The sequence below is a fragment of the Numenius arquata genome, chromosome 2, assembly GCF_964106895.1.
Source record: "Numenius arquata chromosome 2, bNumArq3.hap1.1, whole genome shotgun sequence".
Lineage (NCBI taxonomy): Eukaryota > Metazoa > Chordata > Aves > Charadriiformes > Scolopacidae > Numenius > Numenius arquata.
Genome location: NC_133577.1, coordinates 78,947,889 through 78,970,825, shown reverse-complemented (window position 1 = coordinate 78,970,825; position 22,937 = coordinate 78,947,889). Strand labels below are relative to the sequence as shown.

The window sequence follows — 22,937 nt, the reverse complement described above, 5'->3', positions numbered from 1 at the left end:
ATTATTCCACTGGAAAACCTTTCATGCAGCTCTACTATACATTTAAAAATGTTTTGTATACAGCAGTATGCTGAGCTTATATTCATACGCTATCCACATTCTATAATCTCCAGATACTTTAAGTGCCTATCCCCGAAGAAAGAACAAAGTAGAATATGGCCCTTAAAATGCCAATCCCAGTTAAAATGACAAGTGATTAACTCGAGCTTTTGCAAGAGGAACTCATAAGTGGACTCTTAAAATTTTCATTCTTTCCCTTCATCTCCACCCAAAGGCTCTGGTTCCCTCCTCACTTTCAGTTAGCAGCATTTAGCTGCTTTGGGCTCTGATCCCACTGCTGACTGCAGAGCAGCTTCTGCCATGGCTGTGAAGAGCCTCACCGGAGTTCATAAGGATCTGCCGAGGAGCTGGAGACACAGGCATTATATCAGCACGCAGAATCCAAGAGTGCCATCCCTGTACGTTTTCTGTGGATATTGTACACGCGTACAGGATTGCAGTCTCAATTTCATCTTTTTTTGAAAGCTTTCCTCATCCCCATGAGCTCTCTCCTGTGGGACTCCATGGCTGGGAAAATTAAAATTTTGTTTTCTTCAAATGCTACATCCCTGTTTTTCCTAGAGGCGGCTACAATTCTTTCTATGTGATCTGAAATTGCAGCAATAATTATATTTCCTATTTTGTTCACTGTAGTTGACTGTTTTGGCAGTCATCCTGTAGCAGTAATCCACACATAAAGAGTCATCTTGCATTTTTCAATCCAATTTAAAGGGAATTGTTTCTCAAGGAAAGCAAGGGGGTGAAAATGTTCCCCTCCGGCAAAAACTTCAAGTACTTGGGTATTACATGCAAGAATTTTACCTACCTGTCTTATTCATCATTGCGTTTTACAAGCACTGATTTAAATTCTTTGCACTTCTAGGGAGGCCTGAGAGTTTCTTCATGTTGCTTTTCCCTTAGTCCTCCCTCAATTCTCCCAGCCACTCAGAGAACTTCAGTATCCTCTTTCCAGATGATGCTCAGAGCACTGAGTGCTCTTGTTTTGTTCTGGGGCTGTTTGTTTGTTCTAGACCAGGGGAAAGGATGCTGTAGAAATTAAGGCAGGGATGCAGCAGGAGGCAAGGGAATAATTATTCATTCTTGCCATCAGCTCATTCTCTCGGTTCAATTTACTCAAGTTGCCCCAAAGTTTTCCTTCTAATTATTTTCACTGAAATACCCAGAAGCCTTTGATAGTGGCATTTACATGTATAATTTAGCATTATTAATGTTAAACAAAGCCTTTGAAATCCCCTCCATTCTGCAAGCCCCATACCCTTACAGAACAAATTATTTTCACAGTAACCTCTCCCAGACACACACACCCCACACCACTATTTTGTTAAGTCCAGACACTTTTTCCTGTTCCCTATTCATTTTCAATCTTAATATTCTCTAAGTCATGAAGATACAAGAGCAGCAAAACAATGAAGATGCTGGGACCAGAAACAGTTAGGGTGAGGGCAGACATAAAATAAGGTGACTAGAAATTCAGCCTTAAAAATCCTGCACATTCCAATTGCTGAAGCTATCTCTGCATTCCAGACAGGGCAAGCACCTGAAGTAACAGCATTAGAAGAAAGACAAGTTTCAGGATATCTCAGGAACAACTAGAAGAAGAAAGCACTGAAAGTTTAGAAAGCAGAATTGGTACTTGGGAAGTATCCCGCCTCCACATCCCGGCACATCTAAGTTTTCAGCCATCTTTCCAGTTTACACCACCAAAGCCTGCTCATCACCTGAGGAAGCTTCAGATACACCTGTTGCAATTACAGGAAGTCTTAGGAGCTTTGCCCTGTTCTTTTTAATTGTTGTTTTAATTGGCTTTTCCCTCTCCCAGGCATGCAATGATTCAGGCGTCAATTGTTTCTACAAGACCTCTGCTGCATCCCCACCCTGTGACCCAGCTGCTGCTCTGCTCAGCAAACCAAGCCCGCTCCAAGCCATGCCCCATGCCTTGCTCTCTGCTAGCAGGGGTCTACTCGAGCATCCCCATGCAGCTGGGCAGGCAGCGCTGGCGTGTCACAGACTACACAGCTTCTACAGCAGCTATTCAGAATGTTGCAGCTTCCCAGGGATGGGTACAGGAGCCGCCCCTGGGTCAGAGAGTGCTAAACACCCGCCTGCTCAGCATCGCAGCACCCAAGCTTGTGGTGTGCTTGCTAAAGGAACGCAGCAAAGGGACAAAAACCTAATAGATCAATGCCAATATAAACTGAAATTTCAGGGGAAGAGAGCCACAAACATTTTTTTGCACCATAAGGTCAATTCTAGAAAGTTTCTGCACCTTAGACTCACGTATCACTTCATGGCATCACAGAAGTGCTGGCAGGATGGAGCCTTGAAGGATCCCCCGGCAATGAGACCATCACCAACACTAGATCCGATCAGTCAGCTGTGGCTGACCTCAGGGCTCTTGTTCCCGCACTGCACTACCTTCTTACTGAAATTTTTTTCCTGATGTCCGAGGAGCTGCCACGGCCTCTCATTACACACTCTGGCACTACCAAGAACAGTTTGGCTCCATCGTCTTCATAACTGCCCTTCAAACAGTGATGGACACCTACACCTCTTACCCGTATCTCAGAGAGCAGAGTTGAAATCAGTCCCTCAGGACAGCACAGGGCATGTTGCATCTGTGTCAGGGGCAGCTCATTTAGACACTGCAAGTAATACCCACGGTCTACAGATCTTCCTTGTTTCCACTGGAGAGTCTCTGTTGAATTCCTTCCCCAAAGGGATGCAGAAGAGGCAAAAATGGTGTGAGAATGGGTGACACAACTGGAAAGGTCTTCCTGAGAATCAACTAAATAAATTACATTTCTCCTGCAGAAAAGTCATAGCTAGGGGGGGAATATGGTAAGGACTTCTAAGCTCGGGGGCTGGATAGGGAAGGTGAAGAGGGAATAATTGTTAGCTGCTTTTCTCCAGTAAAAGAATGAGGGGATATTAAATGAGAATGCCAAGTGGCAAGTTTCCAGTGAAGAACTTATTCACCCCATGAGCAGTTAAGTGGTGTAACTCGTTGTCTCTTGGATGCTAAAAACATGCATGGGTTCGTAAATGCCAAGAATTTGCATGTAGGTAAGTGTATGTAAGAAAAACCCATCCAGCTCTACTAAATGCAAAGAAACACTGACTAGCTTAGAAAGTCCCAAGCCGTAACTCACAGGATTCTTGGAGAATATTCTGAGGAAGTACAACTAACTGATCCACTATCAATTGCTGTTGGATGCAGAACATCAAGCTAAATCAGCTTTTGATCTAAACCAGTTCACACATCATTACAAAAAGGTTTCTAAATTAACATTTACTGGAGAACTTTAAGTCTACTAGGACAGTGCAGCAAAATCCTTACCACTATGGGTGAAACCAATTTACAAGTTTACCACCTCTTTTTATGTAAACCCTGCATCATTAAATAGAATCAAGACCTTTGGCTGCCTGGAGAAAAGGAGTGTAACTGATCACCCCATTAGTCCAGCAGGACATTACTGCTGTCCCACACCAGCCAAAGGTGCAAAGCACCCAAGATTGAGCCCAAGGACTTCAGCCATGACACATCATTCTGCTATGCTCTTTGCTTCACAGCCAACTGCCCCCAGCTCCAGAGCATCTTTTATGAAAAGCAGCAACACTGTACCATGGCCAGGATGAGACAGGCTTTGAGGCCAATCATCTTCTTAACCAAAATTTACACCTTCATCTCCACTCCAAATATTCACAATCCATTATTTTTGCCCTCCGCTATACATGGAAGTCCCAAAATATACCACAAGGTTAAAAACTGGTCCTGGGGTAGTAGCTCATTTGGCCAGGGGAAGAATGAGGAAGGAAGCCTCACCACATCACCTTTTCATTTCTGCCCTGATGGGTAGAAAATGCTGGACTGTACTGCTCTGCCACGCATCACTTCACACCGTCGTGATGACACTCCTCTGGGACAGGGGATCTGCTCCTAACCCCTGACATCACTTAGCCACCAGGACCTGCCCACTACGGGCATGCCTCCATTTCTGCGAGTTTCTAGTGCTGCCTGTGCCAACTCCTTTCTCTCCCTGCTCCCTTGGGTCAGAGGTGTAGCCCAGGAAAGACATTTTGGCTGGGGGCATTCCTGTGTCAGACTAATCCCAGCTGCCACGGGGGCCCTGGGAGCCTGTCAGCAGCCAGAATAAACTGAGGTGGGTCTGATTCATGCCAAATCCCAAGCCAGCAAGGGGAACATACAGGTGCAGAAGTGGTGTAAAGCCACTTGTCTGCTTCAGTGCACTGACACGTTCCAGGCACAGCTCGTCATATTCAGGGGAGAAGGCCCAGCAGCACGACCCCCAAAGAGATAGATGACTCCTACAGTCTTGCTGCAGATGCCTGCCCCATAGAGCACGGGACCTTGGGAAGCCAAGGTTGTCCAACAGATTTGTGCATGCCAGCACATTTATGTTCACCCCAGGTTTATTCCATTAAGATATATTTTAAGCTAAGCAACTCTCACCCTAGCACCTGGGCAGAGATGAGGCAATGATGTACTGAGCAGGGAATAAGCATGCCACGGTCACACACGGCCGTCCCCCGCTAACCTCACCACCTTTACACCTCTCCTACCCCTCCTCACCCTGATCCTGTGGTGGGTTCGTTAAGGAGCACAAAGTTGGTCCTCACAGAGCCAGCACACGCCAAGCTGGCACGGGCTTCAGAGGAATTAATTCAGACGGGCAAAGTCTGATCCCTTTCAGGGAGCGTGCGAGAGAGGAGGCAGCGCTCAGCACTTCAGACATCAAGGGAGAGTAAGAGAAAAAGAGATGAGAGAAAGCCTTGCATAGAAAAGGCAGCAGGAAAAATGTCCTAATTTGGAGAGACAGGCCTCATTGCCATGGCAACCCAGAATCGCCCCAGAGCGGCCAGATCCGACTTTGTATGTGGTGTTAAACGATTCAACCATTAACAGAAAACACTAAGGGGAAAAAAATAATGGGGCTGTGGAAGGGAAAGTATTTGGCAACAAAGATTTTTCCTCTGGGGCTACTCGGGCAACTGAAGTGAACCTTTTAAGTCTTAAGTTGTATTTTTCCCTCCATCTTTAGGTGCAGACACATTTTTGTGCATTTGCTTCGTTTCTGGAGAATGAGTCACTCCTTCCTCGCTGCACTGCCTTCCCTCCCCAGCCTGGTACCCACCAGCAGTGGGGCCAGATGCTGCCTCCTCAACAACAGGGGGAGAAAAGGCAACTGGACCCTCCTTTTCTTTAAAGCCCCCTTCAAAGACATCCCAGGACAAGGCAGAAACTGGGAAGGCATGACAAACCACATGGGGACAGTGCAGAGTGGCAGCACACGTCATCAAGAAGGTGGCAACATGATACAGTGTGACAGTAGACACCAGCAGCTCCAGCCTCTGGTCCACGGCCTCGAGAAGGCACGTACGGGATGTTTGCGAGAGAGCTGAGGGCTGCTGAGCACATCTGGCAACGGGGTAAGCAAGACAAGAGGCAGGAGAGATATGCTCACTAGAAGTCACACAATGCACGTATTGCTGGCTGAGAGATGCAGTTGTTAATGAATTATCTGATCTCACCCTGAGATCTTTCTGCCTGCTTTAGCCCATGAATTACTCTGAACATCATGTCAAACCTCCTCTTCCCACACCCCCGCCTCCTTCCATCCTCACTCTTGGGGTACCCTAAGCCCTTCCTCCACACTGCTGCTTCTTGTCAAACACCCTCACTCAGCAGGTCTCCTCATCCTTTTCTTATCCCTGGCACAGTTCTGCCACCTTTTGCAGCCCCCACGAGAAGTCTCACCCATTTTGCAGGTACTACCCTCACAGGGTGCTAGCATATGGAGACAGACCAGTATGAAGAATAATAAGGCCAGGTGAGCAGCAAGGAAGGAAAATCAGAATATTACTTTATCCTCTGGAGGTTCCTTCCTTGTAACTGAAGGAACAAATCCCAGGGGTTGAGTTCCCAGAGGACCTTCCCCTACAGTTTCCTAAGTGCAAAGAGGTAAATTGATTGTCACAGCAAGATCTTTGTCACCTCATGTCTAACCTACTCATGTCAGCTCATTTCCCTATCCAATTTATTCACCAAATGGCAGCAAAACGTCCGGCCAAAGGGATTCCTTGATAGCAGGGAGGCATGCAGTGTGGAGGAGGACAGGACATGCTTCTGCACAGGTATGGTTATGTAGAGACACAGCCACGGTTATGTAGAGACACAGCCACACATCTTCCACATGCTGTTACCCATTCCCATACAAAACTACTTCTCCCTGGCCACAGAAACCCAAACGGGCCAAGCAAGAAAATCCTTTTCCTAGTGTTGCAGCCTAGACTAGACCAGGAGAGGGGGAAATGGAAAAATTAAACTCACTCCTCTACTACCAAACAAAAAAAGCCATCAATGTGTGATTTGAGAGATTTGTGCATTTTACAGCAGCGGCACGGCAGGAGCTGCTGGCTGGCTACTGGCACTCTGGAAGCACAAAATGCTTCCCCACAGCTTGTATTGTATATTACTGAGTATTATTGTAGGAACATCTCAAGACATAGCACAAGACACTGATGGACCAGTACAGCGACCAGTGAGAGACACTGTCTGTCAGGAATGTGGCCTTAAGGACAGCAGAAGACAAGTACCACTCACAACCTCCATTTCTCTCCTCCCGGTGGTCAGTATCACAGCATGTTTTTGCCAGCCCATTTTGCCTCTGGTGAGAAAGCTGCCAGCCACAGCTTCAGTTTATAACAATTAAGCAGATGAAACTTAAAATCCACATGTGCACATAAAATCTTCCAAGGGAGCTCAGGCAAGGGCAGAGGGATCAGACAGAGAGAACGGCTGGGCCAAGACCTGGTGAAGATGAGCCCGTGGCCCCACGCCAGGACATGGAAACAGAGAAGGTTAATGGCAGCATGGCTCATTGGGGGAGAACGGACCATAGGCACAAGGAACGGCGCAGCCTGGTGAGGTCTCCAGCCATTCCCTAAATGAAGCTGTTCCACCATCTGCAGGCGAGCACGCTTTGGCATTAAACATTTTGCATGAAGGCCTAACTAATGGAGCACAAAGTAACTTATGAAATGTAAATTAAGGAACCAACTGACTAGCAAACAAAATTACATCTCTGGCCAGGTAATGGCTGTATCAAACATTTGGATGTGCCCAAAGCCCAGCAAAACTCACCTGGCAGATTCCAAATAAGTAGAAGTTTACCAAAAGATAATCAGAGACTTTTAAAACAAAAGAGAGGGAGGCCACATGAGCTTGGGGAGTCCGTCAGATGACCAAAACTTGCAGAAAGAGAAGGCTGGCTGGTCTGTTCAGTTCCTCCCTATCTCCTTCCACCTCAGCAGTGCTGTCTCCTGCAGGTATGCATATACTCCAAAACTGTGTCAGTCCCATTATAAATGATTTCAGCATTCAGACTGCAACTGCAGGAGATTAGCCCACAGAGCCAAGGAGGACTCGCTGCTCAGAGACACATCCAAAGTGTGCTGTGCACTTCCCTGCCCCGCATTTCATCTCATTACGCCTTTCGGACCTTCCTGTCTCTCTCCTTCCCAGGGGTTCAGCACACCTCCTCCTCCAGATGAAGGGATACATGCTCCCTTATTTTCACCTTCAGGCTGACTCCCTCTCACCCAAGGCACCCACTGGTTAAAGCATGCCCTGATCTCCTTCAGTGCCACCTGAGGAACCCAAACCACCACAGTTTGCTGCAGCCTTGCCACAACCCTAAGAATGAGGCTAGACAGAAAACTCAGCCAGCCCAAAGGCAGAAAAAAGTGGGGCAGAAAACAGATGTCTGCTTGTCAGTTATGAAGAAAACCGAGGTGCAATTCACATTTTAAGTGCAATTTTTAAGTCTCTGCATTGAAAATATAAAGGCACGTGCCCTCCTCTTCCACAGAGGATACTAACGGAATAATCCAATTACTGCTGCTGTCATCAGGCTAATTTCTTTTCTCAAGAGGTCTGGGTTTTGATAGAAATATTAAAATCTCCAAGCCTTGCACCACATTCTCCTTCAAAAGCTAACCGCCAGGAGCACACGACGCTGAGCGAGTGCCTGTTCACGACTATGTCTCATTTACTGCTGCTGCCATCCAAGCCACCATACCGTGGTAGCGTGAGTCACAGCGCGCGCACACGTGTGTGTGCCGAGCACAAGTGTGAACCGAACATCCAGCCCCAAGAGACGGCGCCGCTCGCGCCACGCGCTCCTCCATGCGAACGGCTGCGCGGGACCGCGCTGGGGTGAATCAGAGTGAGTCACCGCGGGAGCGTGTGGCAGGGAGGGCGAGCGCGCTGCAAGCGTGTTCGGGGCGCAATGCGCACGGGTCACTTGTGCAGCAATCTCAGCTCCCCAGACGCTCCAATGCAGGGCTTTGCCCACCTTCTGCATGTGCATTTTTAGCTTGCTTTCTTTAGGAAACAAGGCTCTTGGAAACCTAATGTGTGTGCGTATGTGAGTCAGGCTTCCCAGTAACTCTTGAACCTGCTGGCCAATTTCCACCTGATTTGACAAAGGGGCAGAGGACTCAAGGAGAATTAAATTCTTACAGTGCTGTACAAAATACAGCCCTCAACTGCATGTAATCCCAAAGCCTTTGTCTGGCCCCACAGCAGTCTGTATGATTCACCCACTCACAGTTAAAGGCTCACTAGGCAATCAAATAAACTTCATCCTGACCTGGCAGCATGCCTGTAGTGGGCAGCCCCTAACAAACAGAACCCCAGGGGCACCACAGTACATCTCTCTTTTGCCTAGCCAGCGGGTGTAAAAGACACAGTGGAAACTGGGAGAAAAGCAATAGGAGACTTGGGGGAAATGGGATTATTGTAGGGAGGAGGCGTAGCCAGCTCTTGAAAAATTGAATCTGCTATGGGGAGACCCACTTACTCGGACTGTATATCTTCTAGTTGAAACAGGACAGTGGGTGGAGAAATGAGATCCTTTTAATGCCCCCGGTCCTTACCACTGGGGGAAGAATGAGTTTGGCTCTTCTGAAATCTCTTCACCCAGCTTAAGTTCTCTCCTCCGTGGACTCTCTGGTGTCTACTAAGGGCTGAGCTCACATTACAGTCTCAGTATTTAATTCAGTTAAAGAGTCAATTAACCATGAGATGTGAATCCACTGAAAACAGGATTCATTCATTTGGGAGCTGACAAAATTACTTGTTCCATCGCCCTTCCACTCACTCTGTCTTCTCAACAAGCTGTTCCAATGTCAGGTCATAAAATTCACTTTCAAGTGTGCCAGATAGGGGGAAAAAAACGAAAAAGAAAAAAACCCTCTAGTATGGGTTTGCAAAAGCAATGAGGAACTCTGGGTGTCCATTCAGAGATACAACATGAAAGGCTCAACTTTCAAAAGGTGGAGATACCCAGAATTTTTTCAAATTTGGGCTGCCTTAACCTGTTGGATGTCAAAAAAAAAAAAAAAAAAAAGGCACCTATAATCACTCTTTACACTCAAAACACTTTAGCCTACTTCTTCGATCACCATAGATTCCTGGGAGGTGGGCAGAGTCCATTCAGATACCAGGTGTCCTGTGCCTGGTGACTTGGCAGGCAGCGCTGCGTGGAAAAGGCACTCCACTCCACCAGCCCCGATGCCACCTGTTCCCAGCCCTCCCACCGCCCACCCAGCCCTGAGGAACAGGCTGAGCCTGGCCCACAGCCCAGGCCGTGAAGGAGCCCAAACGGAGCCAGGCAACTTAGAGACGTGAAAGGCAGGCACTTTGGAAAGACGCTCCCTCCACACACCATTATCTGACAAATGTGCCATTTTCCAACAAGAGCCTCTGTCTCCACTTCCCGAGCGACTGTCTCCTTTGTTAAGAATCTATTGACCCCCTCCTTTTTATCTACAGTACCTTCAGGAGAGGATCATCTTCCTTACGTTTCTGCTGAGCTCACTAGGTGGTTTGTGGAGGTTTTTTTTTAACTGTCTTTAGTAGATAACTAAAAGGTATTGGTAACCATCGGCTCAGTGCGTCCTCTGAAGGAAAGCACATACTCTCCTCTCTCAACCTCCTTCCATACTGCAACGGCAATGAGAGATTCCCTTCTCCCCACAAGCCTTCATGAACTGGAAGTGATGGAAACACTGTATTTCCAATGAGGGGAGTCTTAGCAAGAGGAGGGAAAACTTCCCCTTCAGAGGGAAAACTCATTTATTTCAAGAGGGTCAGAGCTACGTGCAGCCACTTGCAAGGAAGAGTATTTCTAGCAATGGTAATTTACCTCGCACTCAGCCCCATGCAGGGTGTGTGAACCCTATGATTTGGTAGGCTTAAACAGAAGTTAAGACAATAAAACCCTCCCAGATCTCTGACCTTTGATAAATGTGAAGAGCCAGTTAACGTGGCACACCAAACATTGAAACTTCAGCTCAAGTAGGTTTGCGTCGGGTGAAGCCCCCACCAGGCAGGAGCCACAAAGCCTCACCGCACACGCCACATCCTCATGGGCAGCTCTGTCCCAGCTGAGGTGACACCACACATTGCCCCTGGCCAGGTCCCCGCGGGCTCAGCAGCCTCGTCCCTTAGCCCAGGGGGAGAAACCAGCGGCGTGCGAGGCTGTCACAAACCTTTCCCCAAGCTTCGCCTCCCCTTACCCACTTGTCCGTGACGTGGTAGAGACAATGCTAGACTGAATGTTCGGCTGCGGTGAGAGGATCACCAGCTTGTCAAGCTGGTGATGTGGAGGACGGTATTAACTGAGTAATTAAATCATTTCTGTAATTACTCTCACACAGCTATAAATAATGTAAGCCCACACGTTCTCTCTGGAAGCCACAATAGCGACAGAAGAGAGGGTGAGGGATGCAAATGAAAAAGGAGAAATAATAATAATAATAATAAAAACACTTAACATTTATACAGCACACTGCATTTTCAAAGCACAGTGCAAACAATAATTAAGAAACGGGTAGAGTGACAGACAGGAGAGGGAGAGAGGAAGGGAAGCGGGAGAAGGGAGAGGAGGGGAAGGGGACCAGGCGTGGAGCAGGATTTGAGACCCAGCAAGGATGGCAGCCCTGTGGACACACTGCCCAGCCCGACAGCAGGGCCATGCCATGTGGCTCCTCATCCCACACCTCTGTACTGCTGGTAAGGACACAGCTCTGCCTCTGCAGAAAGCCAGCAGCAAAGCAATCACCCAAGCGGGAGCTGGGACAAAGCGTCACGTTTGCACGAGGACACACCTGGAGGAGCTGGCATCTCCATTACAGAGCATCTTCCTAATGGCTTCTGCCTGTCCCCTCCAGCGCGGAGGCCTGGCAGCGGCCACACTGGCCCAGAGCCAGGCAGATGGCAGCTGGTGGAGGCTGCAGGGGGCTCTTCCCCTGCTCCCGAGAGCTTTTCCCTCTTCCCACCAGGCCTGAGGCCTCTGCACAGGGTGGGCTAGTTAAGGGGGGGCAGAGCCAAGCCAGCCCCAGGCGTGCTTTAGCAGACCTGCTGTTCTTCCCCCAGGGGGAAGCACTGATGTCAGTGTGTCCCCCCACACGGGGAGCCATTTCTGACTCCCTTTGTGGCTCAGGGCAGAGTAGAGAGGGAATATTTCAGTACAAGCGGAGGGGGAGGCAGCGCTCACAGGGAAAAAATCACTGCCCCATCCCACTGCCCTGCCTCAGCCCAGACCTGCTCTCCTCACCCAGTTTCCACCCGACAGGCTTTTCACTCCCATTTCACAGCCAACATCTTGTTTGCTCAGCAGTTCTGACACCTCCCAGCTCCTACTACCATGGCAAGCCGGGCAGCATCACCTGGACAGGCACATCTCCTCCTCTTTCCTCTCCCCTTCTCCGCCATTTCCGGTTCCCCATCTCCTTATTCCTACCTTTTTCCGCCTCCCCTGCCCATCTCCTCCCTTCAGGATCTCTTCCAGATGCTCCCCCTCTGCACTGGCTCCTCATCACACCCTGCGTGCCCCTTCACCTCACCTGTGTTCCAGCCCAGATCCCCTGCTGCTCAACGCATTTCTCCTGGCCAGATCCCACTGGGACCCCACGGGAGAGCTCCAGCCCCCAGATCCAGGTGGAGTTTTGAAGCACAGTTTGCGAGGGCAAGATCTTTTCAAGATACGTGGCAAACATCTAAAAAGACTCTGCTGCACATACACAGTTTCTCATGCTTATAACAAGGCCAAACTCAGGGCAACCTATGCAGTGGTAGAAAAAGCACATTTCTGGTTAAAAATCCTCCCCTGCAAGACACCCACTCCAGACCTGTGTTCTGAGGACCTGTGGTGGTCAGCCAGAACCTTTGGAGGAAAACGTGCCAGCACTCGCAACACGGGTAAATCACCTATTTTCCTGTACCACATTTTCAGAGAGAGCTGTTTTATTTTCCAAATAAATGGTGAAATAAATCAATCAGCTTGAGGCATGCACCTGGCATAGGAAACTTTGCTCAAACAGTCATAGTCTGGCAAAGTTACAGGAAACCCCCAAGAGGATCTTATAATGGAGAATGCTGGGCAAGCTTACAATAGACGGTACTATCGGCCCTGCATACAATAAGCTCTCCTGCATGCCGCAGCTATTCAGCCACCTCTAATGGGGGTTACAGCTTCTCCTCCCAGAGTCCAGATTTTCATATCAAGCATTGTATTTACTTCAGCTAGAAAAATCCATTAATTGCTCCCTAGCAATTAGGTAGCCTTTGCCTTTTGTAGAGCTCAAAGTACTTTACAAAAAAATTGTTACGGTCTTCTTACAAAGGGCAAATTGCTACAGATAGAAGTTGAGCAGCTTTCTTAAAATCATGTTTTATAGCAGAGCTGCAGTGAGGACTCGGGTCTACTAGATCTGCTTGATTCTGCTGGCACCCTTTAGATCAGCCCTCCTCTCTGCGTGCCTGCCTTTTTTGCTTTTTTCCTGCCCACTTTTAGACTATCCATGTCCTTCATTCCTTCTTCCCCTCTTGCTCTGAAACATACATTTATTGTTATTATCAGGAACCTCATAGATACACAGCTAGAAGCTATTGCCAAAGCACAGAGAAAAATTGTCTCAACAGAGTCTTTAGGGTATTTTTTTTTTTTAAGTCACTCTTGGAACTTACTTTCTTTTTTTCTTCCTTTTTTTCCCCTCCATGATCCTTGATTCAGGAGAAGTTTTTCTGTCTCTCATCTTGTTTATCCTCTTTCTCCTCCACTCTAGCTATATAATACATTCTCCAGTGCTTAGTTCAGTCCTGCCTGAAAACAACTAAAGCAATGTGTTTTCCATGCTCTTCCCTAAGGAGACTAGAGCACATCCTAATACAACTCAGTGTCTGAACTTTTTTCTTGATACACACATATATCATTTAATATTATCATTTTACATATCATAATATATCATTTAATATCTTTTCTCAACTTTATCCTGTCACTCCTACTTCTACTTCTGGCAGCTACACCAAGCATTATTTTCTCTAATCTTAGTCTACCTCTATTCACTGCATATATAAATCATATCCTGACTCATTGTTCAGCCAATCTACAATATGCACGTATAGCTGTTTCAGTCTTTCTTCATATATCAGTTCCTCCAGACCCTTAACAGAGTCACAGACTACAACTGTATCTTTCTCTGTACCCTGCTTTTTTTCCAGCCTGTGTATATGTAATTCCCTTAACTTCCTTCATAATCCATCCCCTCCAAACTTGGTTAATGAGGCAAACAAAAGGCAAAGAGAATAAGAGATTCCCTGGAAAGAATTGTTTCTCTCTGTCCCATGGTTACTGGGGAACGACACGCGGATCTAAAGCAGCAGCATCGGGCAATTTCACACTCAGTGTTTTCAATTTCATTTTGAGGCCAGTTTAGGGTAGGGACAAATTTGAGTGTAATTAATTTAGATTTTGTGAGACAAGTAACCGCTTGGGGTTGTAATAAAGGACTGCCTGCTCCAGAATGAAGAAACTAATCTCCTTGTCCAGCTGCGGATGGCACAAATTGATTTAATACTTTTGTGTTGGGCTTTTTTTGTTTTGAAGAAAGGGGATATAATAATGATTATAAATAACTATAGGTCAGATCTCATCAAGCTCCCAGATTTTCTTTAGGTAGGTGCTTACAGATTCAGAGATCTACCTAAACATCATCAGTGTGAAAATCAAGGTTAGAAATCTAGCAAGAAAAAATTTGTTCACAAAAGCCCCATTACTTGCTAGGTCCAAGCTGGGAGGAAATCAGCCTTTTTCTCACAGATATTTCAGTACTTCTGTTTCCAGATAGACAATAGCAACACTCTGTTTTAAAATTAGTAGGAAAGAGGTTAATTCAGCTTCTCATTCCCCAAGGTAGGTTGCAGCGGTCGCGTTCAGAGCTAGGCAAGGAAAGGTCTTCTGTCACTCAAAAGAAAACATCACTATAACAACAGAAGAAAACTAACACTCAGTGCTCCTGGAAGAAGAATTCTATGACCCAAAATAAAGCAGCTTATAAATAGCTACAAAAGGCTGATGTAAAGGAATCAGACTTCAGTTTTGCTTGGTGTTTGTTGTCTGGGACAACTTCTGCCAAGGAAAGGAATCTGCACCTCTGTGTAGTTGTCTTCTCCTTCAGCATCCTCCCCCTGCTCCAGCACTGCCACTGCCCAAAAGTGCCCTAGGGCTCCTTGGCAGGGTGTGAGCCTCACCAGGATCCCTCCAGGTTTCCTCCTCCCCAACCCTGTGACACTCAAGCTCAGATGGTGCCTTCAAACTTCAGGTGTCCAAGACTCTGAACTTCAAAGGCTCAGGACAAAAAACAAGGCATGCAATAGAAATTATTAGCAGGGGGAGGGGAAGCGATGGGGACATATCAGGAAAATTCACATTTTGTAACGTATTTTTTTTTTAAAGGGGATTTCTTGTTGCCTTTTTTTTTTTTTTGAGACAAAAATAAAATGAAAAAAAAAATCAAACTCCATATTCTTTTTTCTTATGACTCTTGAAGACAATACCCCAGAAAAGTGAAAGCCTTGAAATGGAGTTCCTGCCAAGCACATGGGAGATAAACTAGGGGAAACTTTAAAAATTAAAAAAAAAAAAAAAAAAAGCAGACTACTTTAATAGGATATTTAATAAAAGAAACAATACCTTTCTTTGAAATGAATGAAATTTTTCATTGAAATAATATTAACGAGAGTACTTGAGCTCTTGTTTAGAGAATGAGAGTTAACATCGAAGGATTTAATGGCCCTGGGGAGAGGTTAAAGCTCTTAAAAGTTCATTTCCAGGTTTCCTAATATCTGAGGGATTTTAAGTGCTGTAATTTATTTGTAAAGTAATAAATATTGTTCTAGGGAAATTCTCAGATGTTAATTAAACTCCACAGAAATACACTACCTATGTTCCTTTTCTTTATATGAAAAAAATATAATTTTGGATTGATGGATTAGACACAGATGTAAACATAAATTACAGATCCACCTGGCGTGTTATGACGTGTGTATACTCAAGGGAAAAAACAACATTGGCATACAATACTGGCTTTTATTCTCTGTATGTCTGTGACCTACCTTTCTTCTCCCTCCCCAACTTTTGCAGCAGACTCGTAGTTTGAGGACACATGATATTTAGTTCATTATTTGTGAGCTACACAGAGCTTTGTTTCACAGTAAAAGGAAACTGAGTACCAAAAGCAAAGAAGTATATTAATCATGTCCTCAATAAAATTATTAAAAGTTTGTAAGGTTGCTTGCTGATCATCTTTATTTTATTTTTTAAAATCAATTTAATCTTTGCTAATTGCTAGATTAGTCTAAGAAACATTTAAACTATTACTATCATGAAATGCAATTTCAGAGAAATTAAAATGCTTTGTGAAATTACATGAACTGTATACAATTTTGCTTTGGAGGGAAAAAAGGGATAGAAATCTTCTAACAACGTTGAACCATACTCTTTCAATGTTTTCAGATCAAAATGTGTCTTATTTTTTCCCCCCTTCTAAGCAGCGTTTTGTTTGGAATTTATTTCACTTCAGTTCATATAATCCATTCAAGGGGAACTTTTTCTTTTTTTTTTTTTTTAATTAATTTCCTTCACACGAGGGCTCTACAAATTTCAGATGTCATCCCTAATGGAAATGAAACAAATTTACATCCAAAAAATGAGGTTTGCATTCCCCATGCATCTCTATTATTTAACCTTTGGAAACCTGAGAGTGAAAGTGCTTTCTTTTTAATTACAGATGTTCTGCTTTTAGCAGCACTGTCCCAATGTCTTTGACTTTGTCCTGGTTTCAGCATGTATCTAGGTGCTCAGCTTATCCAACTAGTTTTGTCTTTCCTGTACCTGCAGCATCACTTTGCTGCACCCTGACTGGCAGCCTGTTTTCTGCCCTGGTGCTTTACACCTATTGTCCCAGTCTGGACCCGTTCCCCGCCAAAATACCAAAGAATGTCATTGCTGCAGCAGCACGGCCCAGGCATGGAGCAATCACAGCAACCTTCAGCATTGCAAGAGACAGAGAGAGAGGGACAGACAACACATCTTGGAAACCTTTACAGAAAAAAAGGAAAGGGACATGGATCTATGAAATGGGGATGGAAAGGTGGGGGAGAAATTGTAGATTTGGTGTCAGTAGGGAAAAAAGAGCAAGGTAGTAGAGGGAGTAGCAGAAAGGTCAGCTCTATGCTGTGTGAGAAAAGGAAGGAGAATCTGGCCTAGAACGAATCACAGATTTTAGATTTCAGGTTAGTTTCATGCAGCTTTTATAGAGACTTTATCATGGGCACAGCCCAATTTAACAGATTGTTCTTTCCTACCATTTTATTTCCATCAGTACGGCTACCCCGCGCAGGCAAGCCCTGGAGAAAATAGCAAGGGATGCAGAGATAGAGGAGAATGATATTCAGCTGGAAAAACATAATCATCCTCTTCTTCCAATATTTTTCCTGGGTGCTGCCTGTGCACCATTGTGTTACTATAAAGCTGCACAGGGACAAGAAGCTTTGGCAAAATAATGTGACTGTGGAGATATAGCGAGGGACAGTTCCACCAAAAATGATGGTCACCAGCTGCGTTATAAAAGAACCTAAGGCATTTTCTACTCTTACCTTCTCTGCTTTCATTATCACCAAGTTGACTTTTTCTGTTATTTAAAAAAAAATTAATAGCCTACCGTTACAAAACAGACCAGTCAGCCAAATGGTGTGGTCGTTTTTTAGGCAAGAAGCTAAATCTTTTCCAACACCTTAAGCGTCCTAAATCTGAACAACAATTTGCTTTTTTCTTAAGGTACATTCCAACGTACATTGTTATCATTATTTCCTTTTCTGTGACTGCTCCTTCACCTTCTAGTTTTGGGCAGAAGTGATTTTCGGTAATACTGAAAACATAATGAGAAAAGCCCAGCCCAGATTTCCAGTCTCAGGTCTGCAAACACAAGATATTGGTTTGTGTGCTTTATCTGAAGCTTGGTTTGCAGCCTTGAAGGTTTCCTTCCACCATCAGTCTCCTAACACAGAGCATCCTCACCCATCAGCTATTTCCACACTGTGATAGGATTGAACTTCTGCTTTCAAAACAACTGGGGAGAAAGGAGAAATTATTTTAAACACTGGAATGGGAGCAGACATGCTCACCGGTCACGAGTGCATTGCAGTCCTCTGGACAGCGCAAACTAATGCTTAACATCAGACAACACAAAGTTATAAAAAGAAAGGTCATTGCATCAACTTCAGGCAAACTGAAAAGACCAGAGAGTTTCCACAAAGTTCTTGGATCACAAGAACCTAACATTGGTGGTGGTGCACATTTCTCTCCTCTGCATCTCATCTATTCCAGATTAAACATAGATCATCAGTGACCTGTGCTATTCCTGTTCTCATCAGAGGTCCAGGTGAGATGATGTTATCATCCTCATCCCTTTTCAAGGTGTCAGCACCAAAACAAGGACCAGCTGTTTCCTTGTAGGGCTGCAGCAGTGCAATCACTCTTCCACCCTGCCCCAGAGCTGCAGGGCTTGCTCCTCTGAGAAGACCTACCACAGGGGCTCTTGGACCCCTTCAGCCATCACTCCCAGGCCATCCAGGCCTGACAAAATGACTGCTGCAGTTCATGCTGTTTGGCATCACTGCTGGCACGTTCATCAGGGACTAAAAGGACTGAACTGGCTATGACAAGACTCAGCCTCAGCAAAGTGGTCTCTCCAGAGCTCGAGTGAGGCATATCATGCGTCTGTGCTTCACCGTTTTCCTGGAACTAAACCCAGATCGCAGTGTGCGCACACATCATCTGGTCATTTTCTTCTGATGCCAAATTAGGCAGCGATTAAATGCAACACATTATAACAGCTAAACAGGTGGAATTAGAGACAAGAGCACCAAGGAAAGAAACAGCAAAAACATATGCAAAATCCTATATACTTATTTTTCAGGGGAGAAAGATAAAACACAGGGAGAACAAGAAGATATATAACCATTCTCTACAAAATATAATCAAATGCAATATTAAAGAGCATGAATTTGAACAAAACAATCAGGAAATCCAGATGTTACGCTTTCAGCAACATACCTCCACCTGCTATGTTACACCTAGGGCAGGATGCACAGCATTTAACTTGAGGCATCATGAGCAAAGTTGAGGTACAGCCTTCTTTAGTAATCAGTGGGGAGAGACAGGACTATCCCATGAGCATTTCACTGCACCCTGAGGTGGGTGGGGTGAATTGTCCTTAGGAGGTGCCTCCCTCCCCACTGATTGTAATGATGCCAAGACCTACAGCTGGCCAGTAGCCAACTTCCAGATGCACGTTAACTAAGAGGAAGCCTTGTGTGGTGCACATTACACAATATTTATTTCTATATGTACAGGAGAGAAGAAAATTCAGGCTTGAAATCTTTTTTTTCTTTTTTCTTTTTTTTTGCCTGCCCTTTCATGTCTCAATTTACCAGCTTCACAGTATATTACAAAGCCCTTTTTACACATGGACCCAAATTTCCTCCCAGACACACTTATTAAACCCTCATTGAAGGTGAAACAGAACTTCACATGCTACTCCTGGGAAGGTGGTTTGACTGAGGAGTTTTTTTGCATTAACCTCCTGAGAAGAGGGGTTTATCTGTCACACCAAGGCATTAGTGGTTTGTAGCATTCCTTACATTTGCATTGGTGCTACTGATCAGAAACGCACAGGGAGCTTAAAGAAGCTATAAGTGCAGGTTTGAACCTGTGAAATGCTGAGCGAGTTCAATCACAGCTGACTGCTGTGGGTGTTGAGGGGATGCTGAAAGAAGCAATCCATGTCTGAAGGATCAAACCCCAGCCACACTACTAATCTGCAAGGAACACGACTAAGGGTCACTAAATGCAAAGCCTCTGTCAAGATCTTCTGTGGAAAATAGATTGTTTAAGGACTTACCAGGCTGACTTCAGTATTCTTAGCAGAATATCAATATATTTACTCTCTACCATATTTTAATTCAATTCATCAAATAAATATTATCCATTAAAGATTACACACCTGTGAACCAGAAGCTGTAAAGGTCAGCCTTTTCAATTTATGTTTAAAAGAAATCTTGGCCTTTCCTAAAACTGCAGATCTTTTGTATGTACCCTGCTTCTCCTGACTGCAAAACTACAAAAAAAAAAAAAAAAAAAAAAAGGGAGTTTGATAAAACAGAGGTCTCCATTCATAAGGCTTCCACCTTTGAGCTCCCCGTGAGCTGCCTGCCCGCCAGAACGCTCTTTAGAAGTGAGCCAGTGGGGTACACAGGGCAGTCGTGGGAGATGCTGCCTTCCCAAGGAGAGACTAGAGACAAGCAGAAAGAAAAATCTTTGCGAAGTTCAATAGGCCAAATTTCTCTTTGAATTACTGCAGCGTAAATCTGATCTAATCCTGCCAAAGGCAATGGGGCTATGCTGGATTTACACTGCGGGAATCTGAAATCAGAATTTGGCCTGCCATGTTCAAAGTCACAAGGACTTTTTCCCAGTGCTTAGGAGGTCTGGCATCAGTAACAGTCAACGCTTGTTCAAAGATAATGTAAAATGCCACCATAAGTGTGAAATGCAGCACTCAAGTAATGCTTCAGACCTCTTTTGCACAGACATTGATAACCATGCAGGAGAGCATGGAGACGCAGCATTGTTGCCTGACTGTCCTCAAAGACAGAAAAGCTTTCTTGTAGGTAGAATGGGGCAGAATGACTTTAGCACATCTGCAGCTATTCAAGAAGAGAGAGGGGGGAAAAAATGCCTGTGATTACTTTATTCAGTGACTACTTTAGCTCAAAGGCTGATACGAGAAAATAACACTGCATATTAACTGTATGTTATTTGGCAACTGAAGAGTTGGTCACAGAGTGAGAAAATAATTTGTGATTAATTTATTCCCATCTACTCACCTACAATAACCTTCATTGGATTATTTATTTACAAGGCAAATAAAACAGAAAGTGCCTGGATTTCTCAGCCCACTAGATCTCTTTCTGAGGAAACGCTGCCACAGTGGCCAGCTTAATTCTCCCCCTTCATTCAGTTAGACCCAATTCTGCCTAGTTAAATGTCTCAAACTCACTTAAGAGTGGCCTGTAAAAGAAAAAGGCTGTTGGCTCATGGCCCTGTTTATTTCTTTGTGATGCACAAAGCGTGGTCAAGAGGGTCTTTTCAATAAATGACTTGGCCCCGACTCTGTCTGGCACCAAGCCTGCAGGGAAAATGACAGCCCACTTCTCTTGGGTATTGGTATTCCCACTGGCCCACAGCAGCCCAGAGGCCACTGTTAGCCACACCATGTGGCCAAATGCACGCTCCGATTGTGGTCTCTTGTTCCTTCCGGGGAGGGAAGGCTTGTATCAGGTCCAGCTGCACCCCATGGAGTCTCCCCTAAGCTGAGAGTTACCAGCTGGCCAAAGGTGCTATTCCCTCTGCATCTCGCCCTGTTCAAAACCAGTAGTGGGAAAGCTTATTTGCGTAGTAATTCCCCAGAAGACTGGCTAGGGCTTGGGAAAACAACGAAATGTCAGGGATATGAAGGAATAAAGTAGTGCAGTGGAAAAAAAGAGACTTAGCTGGACTGGTTCAGACTGGTTAGTTGCTTTAGCTAACACCTATTTAACTTCAGGAGCTAATGAACACTTCTGAGAGAGGATGGCTTTATTAAAGATTCAATTATTTTCCAATTAAGATGTAAGAGCTATATTAAATGTCCCTGAAAATACCACGACGTCCTCCAGCTGCATGCATGAAAAATCCAAGCTACCATCCTTGGCTCTTCTAAGGTAAAACACAGGCAAAAATAAAACCTTTTTTTAAAAAAAAAAAAAAAATAAAAAAATAAATCAGAATTGTCAGGGGTTCTTTACCCTTCCTAAGGAAGAAGAAAAGGGCTGATTCTTTTGCAGCTCTCTTCTACCTGCTCCTTTCCCTCCTCGGTTTTTCTCTGTTGCAGATAATTCCACATGATTAATAGGCTCTTCTCAGCGGTGCTACACACAGTTAGCTCTTTTAATCTCTCTTTGAATCTGAGACTCTCTAATCCCCCAACCCTTCGGCCCCATGAGACTACACCTGAGGATCACAGAGTAAGATATTTCTTTCTGTTTTAAGTTTCAATCTGCAGGTCTGCGATAAAAGGAAGCTCAAATTTACCTTATCTGCCATGATCATAGAGGAGCCTCCATGGATGCCCAGAATGGGAGTGAGGGTCTGGGCAGAGATGAAGTCCAGGATCTGGGCAATGGCTTCCTGGTCTGTGTCATCAGCAAATACCACCCCTTGAATCTTCCGGTCTGACATGAGGTCACAAATGCGGGTGATGATGCTCTTGGGATCTGTCTCATTCATGGCCACCAGCTCCACTCGAGGCACCACTGAGAGGTGGTGGAAGTCATCTTTCTCGTGGGCATCTTTGATGGCCACTTCGTCTGAGGTCCCCACCAGGATGACCGCAATGCCAATGCTCGGGTGGCTTTTCTGGGCATGGGCCCCGCTCCCTGTTGTCGCGAGGACTGCCAGCACCAGCCAAAACCTCGGAGAGTAGCACTCCACCCTGGGCCTCATCTTCGGCTCTTACACTCCCTGAGCGAGGAAGGAAAAAAAAAAAAAGGAAAAGGGGAAGCAAGAGAAAGGGAAAGTGATTAGTTGACAAGTCTATCATGCACTCAGCCTTCAAGGCAGACCCATTGATCTTTCTCTGCCGCTAGCCCTCCTCCCACCAGTCCTTCTCGCCTGATGCCCAGCCTTTTGGCTACATTCAGGGCTCTGATAAAGTTGGGGGGGTCAGACTAGCCCAGCCTCTACTTCAGAGTTTGGAGTCACTTCAGAGAACAGCTGTCAGCAGAAGATGGGATCATGTCATCTCTCAGGTCCCGTGTCACTCTGAGACCCAAGTCAAAAGTGATAGAGAATTGTCCTTTGACGGCTGATTGGCTGTCTTTGTGAAACTAATTGTTTATGTCAAGCCCATGTCTAAGTGCTCACCCTCAACACAAAGGAATTGTGATCAGTTTGGCCTTCTGCTGGAGATATAGGCAGAGAGGCTGAAGGAACCAAGCAGATAAGGACTACTCCCTTTTACTTTCTCAGCATAGCTCCTCCAGGATAAAGTGAGGACAAGCAGACAAGGCCACTGGATGTATATGTACGTGTGTATCCATTGCATACAACCTTCCTAACACCACAACACACATCTCCAGTCTGTAGTACAGTCAGCCATATGGCTTTCACCCATACAAGGTTCATTTCTTTTCAAAAAGCGAGGAACACGAAATTTCCCGGCGGTCATGGCCAAAGCTCCGTGTGGGGTAGACACTCCCTGAAAGTCTGTATGACAGCTATTTTTTGTCCAGAAGCAGAAAGACCCACAGAGCTTGCAAAGGTTCACCCTCAGCTACTACAGCCAGTGATGTTACACTGATGTTTTCCCTGAACATGTCCACTTTATTTTGTAATCATAACAGTAGAAAT

General features: G+C 45.4%; 1 protein-coding gene across 1 annotated transcript in view; it reads right to left on the bottom strand.

Annotated features, from left to right (window-relative positions):
- Positions 1–22,031, bottom strand: part of GRIN2B (glutamate ionotropic receptor NMDA type subunit 2B) — a 171,180-nt gene extending 149,149 nt beyond the window's left edge. The window contains exon 1 of the mRNA XM_074164357.1: positions 21,621–22,031. Coding sequence (XP_074020458.1) covers positions 21,621–22,031 — 411 coding nt within the window. The remainder of the gene's footprint in view (positions 1–21,620) is intronic.
- Between the last annotated feature and the right edge of the window lie 906 nt (positions 22,032–22,937).